The sequence below is a fragment of the Prinia subflava genome, chromosome 3 (assembly GCF_021018805.1).
Source record: "Prinia subflava isolate CZ2003 ecotype Zambia chromosome 3, Cam_Psub_1.2, whole genome shotgun sequence".
Lineage (NCBI taxonomy): Eukaryota > Metazoa > Chordata > Aves > Passeriformes > Cisticolidae > Prinia > Prinia subflava.
The window spans coordinates 32,875,300-32,885,949 of NC_086249.1; the positions used below are offsets into that span (position 1 = coordinate 32,875,300).

At 43.4% G+C, this 10,650-nt stretch overlaps 1 protein-coding gene across 4 annotated transcripts; it reads right to left on the minus strand.

The window, feature by feature from the left end:
* Positions 1-1,514: 1,514 nt before the first annotated feature.
* Positions 1,515-10,345, minus strand: MSANTD4 (Myb/SANT DNA binding domain containing 4 with coiled-coils). Of its 4 annotated transcripts, none has more exons than XM_063394576.1 (4): positions 10,284-10,345; positions 8,827-8,894; positions 5,134-5,762; positions 1,515-3,466 (listed from the first exon to the last, which is right to left on the minus strand). In XM_063394576.1, exons 3-4 carry the CDS (start codon positions 5,593-5,595, stop codon positions 2,891-2,893), a joined length of 1,038 nt encoding a protein of 345 aa, XP_063250646.1. In that variant the 5' UTR covers positions 5,596-5,762; positions 8,827-8,894; positions 10,284-10,345; the 3' UTR covers positions 1,515-2,890. The 4 variants fall into 4 exon arrangements, with proteins under 4 accessions (XP_063250646.1, XP_063250648.1, XP_063250647.1 ...); XM_063394578.1 differs by lacking the exon at positions 10,284-10,345 and adding an exon at positions 9,564-9,696; XM_063394577.1 differs by lacking the exon at positions 10,284-10,345 and adding an exon at positions 9,315-9,431.
* Positions 10,346-10,650: the final 305 nt, after the last annotated feature.

Sequence of the window (10,650 nt, forward strand, 5' to 3'; positions counted from 1 at the left end):
TCCCACCATCTTGGTCAATGTTCTATTCACTAGACACCTGACTAACTCCATGAATTCTGCCTCTTTCGTGCTTTAAAAGGAAAAGTACTTTCTCCAAATCACAGAAAGGTACTCTTAGTATCAATTTGTATGACACATACCAGGGAGCTCCCAATTTGTCCCTTTATTTTGGTGCACTGGATTTGTGAGGTTATGTCTTGGTAGCAGAAGGGTCTACAGGGGTGGTTTCTGAGACAAGCTGCCAGAGGTTGTCCACATGTCCAGCAGAGCCAGTCCCTGGGGCTCCAAGATGAATCTGCCCCTGGTCATGGCCAGGTCCATCAGTGATGGTGCTAGTGACACTGGGATAATGTATTTAACAAGGGGAAAATGCACAGAAGCAAATGCAGCCAGAGAGGAATGACAACATCCAAGCAAAAAAGCCCCAGACACCAAGGTCAGTGCAGAAGGAAGGGCAGGAGGTGCCCCAGGTGCTAGCGCTGAAGTTCCCCTGCAGCCCCTGGTGCAGACCATGGCAAGGCAGCTGTGCCCTTGCAGCCCACGGGGGAGCAGAGATCCACCTGCAGCCTGTGGAGGAACCCACGCTGCCGCACATGGAAACATCTGGAGGCTGTGACCCCGGGGGGAAGCTTGCACTGGAGCAGGCTCCCAGCAGGACCTGTGGAGAGAGGAGCTCACACTGGAACAGGTTTGCTAGCAGGAGATCCCACAGGGGACCCACATTGGACCAGCCTGTTCCTGAAGGACTGCACCCTGTAGGAGCCACACCAGAACACTTGATGTGGAACTGCTGCCTGTGGGAAGGACAGAACTCCTGTTACAAAAATTCATGGAGGACAGTCCCCCGTGGGAAGAACCCCATGCTAGAGAAGGGGAAGAGTGTGAGGAGTCCTCCTCTTGAGGAAGGAGAGGAGGAGACAGTGTGTGATGAAGTGACCGCAGTCCCTATTCCCCATCCTCCTGCGCCACTTGCAGGGAGAGACAGAGAAAACCGGGAGTGAAGCTAAGCCTGAGACAAAGGGAATGCTGTGAGAAAAGTGGCTAAAGATTTGTGTTTATTTCTCATTACTCTACCCTTAACTGATTGATAGTAAACTAATTTCCCCAATTCGAGCCATTTTTGCCCATGATTGTAACTGCTGAGAGATCTCTCCCTGCTCTTCACTCTACCCATGAACTTTTTAATTGTATTTTCCCTCCCCTGTCCAGCTGAAGAGTGATGGAGAAATATTGGTGTGCACCTGACATCCCACTGAGGTCAGCCCACCACATTCAAAAAGAAAAAACTTGGGGAAACTTTCCCCAGAGCATTTCTATCTAACTGGTTGGTGTCTCCTTCCTTTTTTCTTTCTCAAATAGGCCCCAGCTGATTTAAGTCCAGCTCTGAGATGTCTCATCTTTCTGACTACGCAGGGAATACAGGCATCAGCAACTCTGTGGTGCTGCAGTGTTCAGTATCCAGGTTTCTCTTCAGACGTAGACCAGTTTCTCCTTGAAGAAAGCCTCAAGAGCCATTTTGGAATGTAGTAGTCAAATTTATTTCCACTGTAGAAGCACACTTGTTTCAGTAATAAAAAAATAATCTTTGCAGAATAAAAGTAAACCTGTAGTGGTATAAATATTATTTACTTGCACAAGAATTCACCTAAGTCACTCAACATATGTTTAGGCTTAGTATTCCCACAGTCCTACATTTCCAATGGAGTTAACACGATAGTTACTTGCAGAAAGATGAGAAGGGTAAAGCCTGGCTCAGCTGGGATTTAAACATACATGAAATAATAGAAAGCTTCCTTCCTTGGTTGTTTGGGGTTTTTTTGTTATATGACTACATTGCCTATGAAAAATACTAACAGCCTTCAGCACTGACCATTTCTATGTGTCTAATTAAAATATATTACACACACAGCCACAGAAGCCTCTTCTGGCTGCCTTGCAGATGCGACCTTGGTGCTGGCCAGGCAGAACCAGCAATGACGTGTAGAAGTGTTCAAGCTCAGAGGTTCTTAGGCTGTGCCCAGTCTCCATTTCTTAAGACTCCCATCACCAGCTACTGCCTTCCAAGAACAAACAAGGTCTAGCAACTTCCTTCAGGGGGTCATCACAGACTCACTAGACAGCATGCCTGACCAATCAGTAAATCCCTGTGCTGTGCTAGCACAGATGCTCTACTCCATACAGCATTACTAATGACCTAAGAAAAACCAACAGGCCAGCTTATAGTAGATATGGCTGATGTGTGACTTTACCTAGTATGAATACTTCATCCAAAAAAACCCCCACAAAAAACCTCAAACCTATTTTCTGCACTCCTGTTCAGTTCAAGCCATGGAACAACAGTAAACACAACCGCAACAAATTTAACTTGCACTTTAACTTCTAGATAAATCTTCAACTGCTTTTCCCAGTTCTAGGGGTGGAGAAAAAAAGAGGGGGGAATAAAATTTAATGAATCGCCCTCACAATGACTGTGTTCTGCTGAAATTATACTTCTTTACTATACAGGCTATCATCAGCACCATGTCCTCACAGCAAATGCTGATTTATTCTGATCCTTCCTTACTGTTAGTACAGTGACAGAAAGTACAAGGTTCAGCCTTGGTTCTTCTCAAGGCCTCTATGAGAGGAGGACACTGAACTAATACAGCACAATACTGAAGACAAGAGAACATAACACTTAAGTTCCGATACACTGAAAAGCAATTTCACACATAAGCTCATTTATGTAGGCACACTGACATACTGAGCACCATTTTTTTTCAGTTTAACATCAACATTCAACTTTGAAAAGAAGAATGTTAAGCCTCTAGGACAGTTTCAGTATCAAGGAAAGAACTACTTCTAATTTAGAAACATCAAAACACTAACGTTGACACCTCAGCTGAGACGTTCACTGCAAGTGACCCTCTCTCTGAATTCGAAGGCGCTCCTTCTCCACTTGCAAGCGTTCCTTCTCAATCTGCAGCTTCTCTGACTCAAACTTGAGGAACTGCAGCCTCTCTTTCTCTAACTGCAAACGTTCCTTTTCAAGTTTTAACTTTTCCGTTTCTAGATCCAGAGGCTGCATGATGGGTTTTTCAGTTTGGGTGAGGTCACTTTCCAGGGCAGGTTTTTCAGCATGCAGAGTCTCTAGCCTGAGTTTCTCCCACTCGATCTGAAGTCGCTCCTTCTCAATCTGAAGCCTCTCCCGCTCCAAGTCAACGTGCCGCAACCGCTCCTTCTCAATCTGCAGCCGCTCCTTCTCCACTTGCAGCCTCTCGGCTTCAATGTCCAGCCGCTGCTTCTCCAGCTCCACCTTCTGCTTCTCCAGATTTATAAGCAAGTGAGAATCTTCATAGGCTAGCCTGGCTTGAGCAGAGCTCAGGTTTCCAAACTCTTCAATGTGAGGGAAGTCTGGTAGGTCACTTTCCTTTTTTGAATCTGGCAGAACTGATGACAATATTTCTTCTTCCTCCTCAATAGGAAACTGCAGAGAGGAATGCAACAGACAAGAATTACTCTCCAGTCTTTATGCTACAATAAATTAGTTACATACAACATGACTGAAAAAACATACTGCATTTTTTCATCTTTAAAGCTATTCAGAAGTGTTTAACCTGCATGTTGTGAAATAACCATGCTACGTCAGAAGATTTTTTTATCATTACAAGGAAGAGAAACGGGCTTTATCTACAAGTTTGTATCTGGTAATGAAAAATGGAAAATCTTGTCAGTGAACATACAGGAACATCCAGAAAATACAGCACAGTCGTTATTACAGATCATTCAGAACTGATAGAAAACTGGATCTGGAGGACCATATGTTGTTCTTACCTTTCATAGAGCTGAGTGACATTTATGTAAGCCACCAGGCATTTGTTGTGACTAATTATTTATCAGAGCAGATGGATCCATAGGCTATGTGTTATGTAAGCTAGCCTAACCTTCACTAACTTGGGCTATTCCATTCCTGAAAAACATTTAACACTGACATTTTTCACATGCTCCTAACCCTTCAAACTCTATTAAGTGGGTCAACAAGCAGGACTTGTTTAACCATTTTGTATTATCACATTTGCTGTAAAGCTATTTATGACACAGATGATGAGGTGGTTAGGACCACTGCTCTCTGCAGACTGTAACATTTTGTGTAGTATCACAGTCCTTAAATGCCACAAACTCATAGCACAAAATAGATAAACTGTCTCCCAACATGTATGCTGCAAGAGAAAGGCAAACTGAGGAAGGTTAGTGTTCAGATATCCTTAGGACTAGGAGAGCCACTGCCAGTCCTCTAGCATTAGAGAAACACACTGTTCTTCAGCATTGCCTGACCGTAGTTCTCACTACCATCTAACAGCTTACACTGACTTTCTCCCAGCATACATATCAACAGATTTAAGACAGAAGTTGCTTCCCCACTCCTCCCACTCAAAAAATCTCCCCCCAAAAAACCCAAAGCAATGAAATACCCCTAACAAAATTACCCCTTTTGGAAAAGAGAACTATGTATTTTAAAGCAAACAGCGAAACTATCCCAACATTTGACTGTACTCCAGCTGGTTGCCTATCCCAGGACAGTCACAGTACTACTAGGAGTATCAACTAGTCTATAGAATCCACTACTGCTTGTCAAATTCACACTAAAATTCTGACAGAGAGGAAAGGCTGACTGACTAATTGAGGTAATGTTTTCATCTCCTGTAGGTTCATTTCAAGAAACGCAAACAGTATTATATTTCTTTCTGTACCTGCCGGTAACATATACTTTCATTTGTTAAAGATGAGCACTTCTCTGTTCATCCATCGAGGCAGTCTGAATACTAAAATGACCAGTTTCTTTCAACAGTGTATTTTCCTTGCATTGACTCAACTAATTCTTATCTGTGGCACATGCAAATGGAAAATACATGTGCAAAGACATACTCAAAGTTTAGGGATACCAAACCAGTAATCAACATCCAAGACTTTACACAAAATTGCAAGTTTCTATATTTGAATAACATGTCTCTAAATTATATTTATTTCTACAGTTTAATTCACACGTTCAGAAAAAAACAGAAACAGATGCTATGAAGGAACACAGTAAAAAGCCTTCTGCTGAAATTAAGTAAAGGCCATATTGCATTTAGCTCATGTATGTCAGTCACTCACTTCAAAATTCTGCGGATCCTCCTCTTCCTCTTCTACTTTGATTTCTGTTAAAGATCCACCAGCTTCTCTGAAGTCACTGATATTTTGCCATTCAAAACTAGATTCAATTGCAAATCCCATTTTCTCATCCATGTCTTCATTGAGAGAGTCATCTAAATTGGATGAAGGAAGGTGAAACCCAGCACCTACTACTTTGATGTTTGCATTCAGACGTTTTCTCTTCATGAGTGCTCTCCAGTCAAGGTATCGCCTTTTAACTTCTGTCCCTGTTCTCTGCTCTCCTTCACCCACAGCATTGACACACTCTGCTATTTCCTCCCAAGCTTTCCGCTTCATCTCATTAATTGTTGTATTAAGTTGCTTTGAAAAGAGCACTTCTCTCCTTTTCCTGATTTCCTTAAGAAGAGTTTGAGTTTCCTGAACACTAAAATTGCTTTTTCTTTTTCTTTTTAACTGTTTCATTTTTTCCAGTCTTAACCTAGTAATTTCACCACAGCAGACTACAGAGATGATCTGACACTAATCAGCTACTAACATAAATAAATTTAAAAGCAAATGAAAGCAGAGCTCAGTTCTCATGAAGTAAATTTTCTCTTCACTTTGTAGTATTTTTCTATTTGTCAGGCTTCCTAAGAGAAAAAGAGTAAATAAGATAAATCTCCAAGGTATACACCATAGATTTTTATTTAACAACTTGACTCCTAAGTCATTATTTAAGGAATGCATATTTTGAACTAAGTGTTTATTTGATAAAGGAAAACAAATTTTTAAAACTTTCAATATAAAGTAGTCATAGATACTTCCTCTAATCTCCTATGAATTATAAAACCATTAATATATCCATGTCATGAACTGTTAAGGTTGATTTGGTATTTTCATTACAAAACTACAGCTATTTTCCTTCAGCTCTTAAGAGTTTTGCCATTTGGGCTTTCCTAGAGACTGAAATTTGACACATGTATTTCAGTCTGAATGCTCAGTACTTCCAAAAGAAGCTGAAATTGTTGTAGCATTACTTCAAAACCATGAAATGTTTAGTGGACTGAAATTTCTGAGCAACATTTTAAATAAGACATCATTTTCATTAAAAAAAAGTAAATTAATATGAAAACTTGACATTTTCAAGGCTCTTCTAGCTTAATCATAAAGAACTGGAGCAATCCTGTGGAATTTCATAAAATAACTACTAGTTCAAACAAATGTCATTCATTAAAGACATTTTAACAGCAAACAGATCTAAGTCATTACATGCCCAAGGTAAAACTCTCCTGTGTCCTTCTCCCGCTGCTAAACATCTCATGTCAGACACCATGGCAGCTTTAAATTCCTCCAATGCTCCACCCTCAGCACCAGCTGGTCCTGTGCCTGATGCTGAAGAGAACATGAACCCCCATAATTCACCTGACAGACTGTGTGCAACTCTGCAGAGAAGAGGAGACTGAATGGGAGGAGGAGGGGACTATTAAGGCAGTAATTAATATTATTTCTGCATTAATAACAGATCATATTAGGAAAAAAAAAGAAAAAAACCACAAACAAACAAACAAACAAAAAAACACCCCAAAACAATCTGCCAAAACCTGGAAGCAAAGAGTAAGAACCAAAAACGGTTCTTGGTCACAGACTGCTCGGCAATAGGTGCAGTTTAGGATTATTTTGAACACTCTTTTGTTCCATGTTACCTACCACTGCAGGTAGATTTAAAAGGCTTTAAGTCAAGTGGGCCAGGGGTTCACTATACACCACAGGCAGTTTCAAGCTGCTGTTCGTTCACTGTTCATGCAGTAGAGACATTTGTCCACCTGAAGGCAAATAGCTTCCAGATTATAAACTCAATTGTTACTAATGGACTTAATTCTTAAATAACTCCCTCCCAGTTATACAGGATTCTTAAATTACTAAGCATTTTCCGTCCTATTGTTCTCCCTAAACTTGGTTAAAGCATACTGCACTACAACTCCCCACTTGGGAAATTATGTCTAGTAATTCAGACACTGTTCTTCAACTCCCATACACTACTGACTGCAAATAAGTGGCTCACTTGCAGTTTTCCATGTCAAGCAACATTCTTTCACAGCCAACAGGCAAGCATGATGCCATAAAGTCTTTTTTCAAATGCTGCATTTTAAAAACTGCTTTACTACATTTCCTCACTAAAATACTACTCTGTGAAGCCACTTACTTCTAATGATTACTGGGTAGCAAATCTGCAAAACTAAGTCCCAAGAAAAAATTAACTGCATGAAGCACGGGCCTGTACCAGCAGACACCACTCTACAGCACTCCCATGTCCCAGCACTTTGGACTCCTCAGACTCAAGTAGGAAGCTGCATGCTGCTGTTTAGGATGTGTGAAAATTTCTGCCCTTCTGAAAATAAAAATCCCAATAGTTTTTGAGAAAATGGAATTATTTTAAAAAATAATGTAACCTAGTATTTTAATGCAGACCTTTAACTTGACATGACAAATAGTAAAAAAACACACACAAAAAAGCGCTGTGGTGTAGAAAGTCAGATTTATACTAGAAGACAAACTCTGTCTGCTAGAATTATACCAAATTTTTCTGAGACCTTTTATCTGATCTTTAAGCATATTCCTTAGCAGACTTCTGCAGCCATTTTCATCTCAAGTTATATACACTGGTTAAGTTGTTTACTTAGCCTCAGCTAGGTGAACAAGGTTCTTCTGGTCATTATAAAATGGAACATTCCAACAAGGAACCACAGATATTTACAGACTCATTTGGTATCTCCAGTTACCCTAGCTTCTAAATTTCTCAGGGCTAGCACAGCAGGATAATGTGGGCATAAACACTGAAAAACAAACAAAAAGAAACTGGGTTTCCAAATCAAATTTTCATCATCTTCCAAACAGAGTTCTACATCAACATGGAAAATGCTGACAGGAAAGCTTTTTCCATAGCTCCAGAGAGGGCTGAGAGTTAAAACATGCAGATGTCAGGCCAACCTGTGGGCCAGCCCACTGCTCCTAGCACCAGTGCTCTGCATCACCTGACTGATCTCCCCAGCCACGCTTTGCTAAGTGTCTAATCTCGGTTTTGGATTTTATACCGTAAGCTAAGGACATAACCTTTAAGAACTACAATACTAACTTGGAAACTATTCCTTTATTAGGTAAAGTTTTCTTCTAGGCTTTTTTAAACTTTTGCTAGAACACACCTGATACAAGTGCCTGAATTTTCCCAGTGAAACATCAGCAAAACCTCATGATTACGAACTTCTGATTGGTAAGGACATCCTGCCTCTTTAATGCTTTCCTTTTTGAAAGCACATTGACTTCTTAAGGACAATTCCTTTCTAATTAATATAAATGAAGTGAATTGTCTTAATAGTATATTTACTCCCAGAGATGGCTCTGTGTACCTAGCTGATATATTAACTAAAAAACATTATTATCTAACAAAAGCTGAGATTTGGGATATTCAGTTCTTAGCCATTGCCAGATGGTCTCCAGTACAGTACTCTTTAATGAGGAAAAATGACCTGTTACCTGCTCCAAGTACCTAAGAGAGAGAAAGGTAAATGAACTAGGATTTGTACACCTTCTAAATAGCTACAGGACAAAAACTAATATTCCAAACCTCAGCAGCTGGGACAAAGCTGTGTTTTGGATTAGTGTGACAATAATTTTGGCAACACACCGATGTGTTGGTTGGGGTTAAGTAGTGCTTACTTTACACCAAGGACTTTTCAGTTTCCCGTGCTTCGCCACTGAAGAGGTGCACAAGAAGCTGGGATGACCTGCAATGCAAAATGCATACTTTTACAGTTTGGGCAGAAATGTGAAGTGCAGGCTAAAAAAACCCTATTCTGATGACATCATAAAGACTTCAAGGGTCTTCCAGAAAAGATGACAACATGGATCTTTGACTTTGGCCAAAAGCAACCTTTGATCAAGGCGGCTCTCATCACTGCACCAAAGAAACACAAACTGTTGGGGTTGAAAAGAAACAAGTACTGAAAAATTAAGCTGGAAATTCTATAAACAGAATATGCATACACTGAACACCTTTGGGACAGTTAAAGACAGAGGCATCCTCATTCTGCCTCTGTCTTTTATCTCCAGTCACATTTTATTGTTTGACCATGTGTGGGAGCAACACTTAATTAGCAAATGCCTCAAACAAGCAATGAAGCTAACAAAAAGATCCATGCACTCACCAGGAATGGAAGACTGTTGCTAGCATCAAAATTGAATATTATGAAAATCATGACTTTTTACATAAGATGATTTTTTTTTCAACGTTCAGGGCTTATGCTTGAATAAAAAAAGAATTTAAATTATGAGGACCTGCTATGTCTAAGTTTTTTTAAACAAAACTAGAGTCTTGAGTATCTTCTGACTAAGACTTTCTAGAAAACTTTTTTGTGATTCCTAACAGATGGTTACATTGGCTTGGAGCAACTTACACTTTTATACACGGGTTTTTGGTAGAGGTGGATCTGGGTGCTGCACAACACATCACCCAACACAGCCCTGCTAGAAGCCCGCGGTTTACACAAACGAAAAAGCAGGCGCAGAAGGGGACTAACAATATCTAAAAGGGTAATTCAGCGAAGCAGGGAGAAAGTATGGAAGATGGGAAGCAGCTGGGTGTTCAGGCTATTGCAGGCATAGGCTTATCATGCCGAAGTTCCCCTTCCCCTGGACGAGCCCCGGCCAGGAAGGGGCACAGAAAGCCTGGTCCCTACGCGGGAAGCGCGCCGGGAGGCGACAGGGCGGGCACAGCCGGGGCCGGGGCCGGCGCGGTCCCCCCGGAGCGCTGCAGGGAAAGCAAAGCGCCAACAAAGGGAGGCGGGGGCACGGCCGGCTGCCCCGGCCAGCACAGCCCGAGTCCCGCGGAGCTGATGGGCCCGTGGGCCCTGCCGCAAGCCAGGGCCTCTCCGGCCGGCGGGGCCCTGCGACTCTCGGGAGAAGGAGAAATAGGAAGGAGGCTTCCCACTGGGGAGATAAGACGGCGAGCAATGGCCTCATCGCCCCCAGGGGCGGGGGCGGCGCAGCCCCACCGCTCTACCCCCGCGAGGGCGGCGGGGGCTGCCCACACGCCGCGGGGGCAGCGGCCGCCCCATGCCCGGGCCGGTCCCGCTGCCCGCCCCGCCCGGTCCCCGGGGGCCGCGCGCGCGACTCACCTGCGCCCGGCGCTCCCCTCCGGGCCGCCGGCCCTTTAACGGCCGCCGCCCTCCCATTGGGCGAGCTGCCTGCCTGTCACTCTTCTCCGCACGCCTATTGGTGTTCCGTCTCCGCCGCTTCCCCCGCCCCGCCCAGCCGCGCCGGGCGGTCCGGAATCCCCAGCGTTCCTCCGCCGGCGGGGCCGAGCTGCGCGCAGCTGCCGGGCAGCCATTGGCTGCAGCCGCCGCTTGTCTTCCCCAGACGTGCCGGTGATTGGCTGCAGGCTGTGTCGGCCCGCCCCCAACGAGGGACCCTCCGCGGGATGGGTCTGGTGCTGCCGGTTCGCCGGATGGCGCGGCGCTGTGAGCGGCGCTGTGAGCGGCGCGG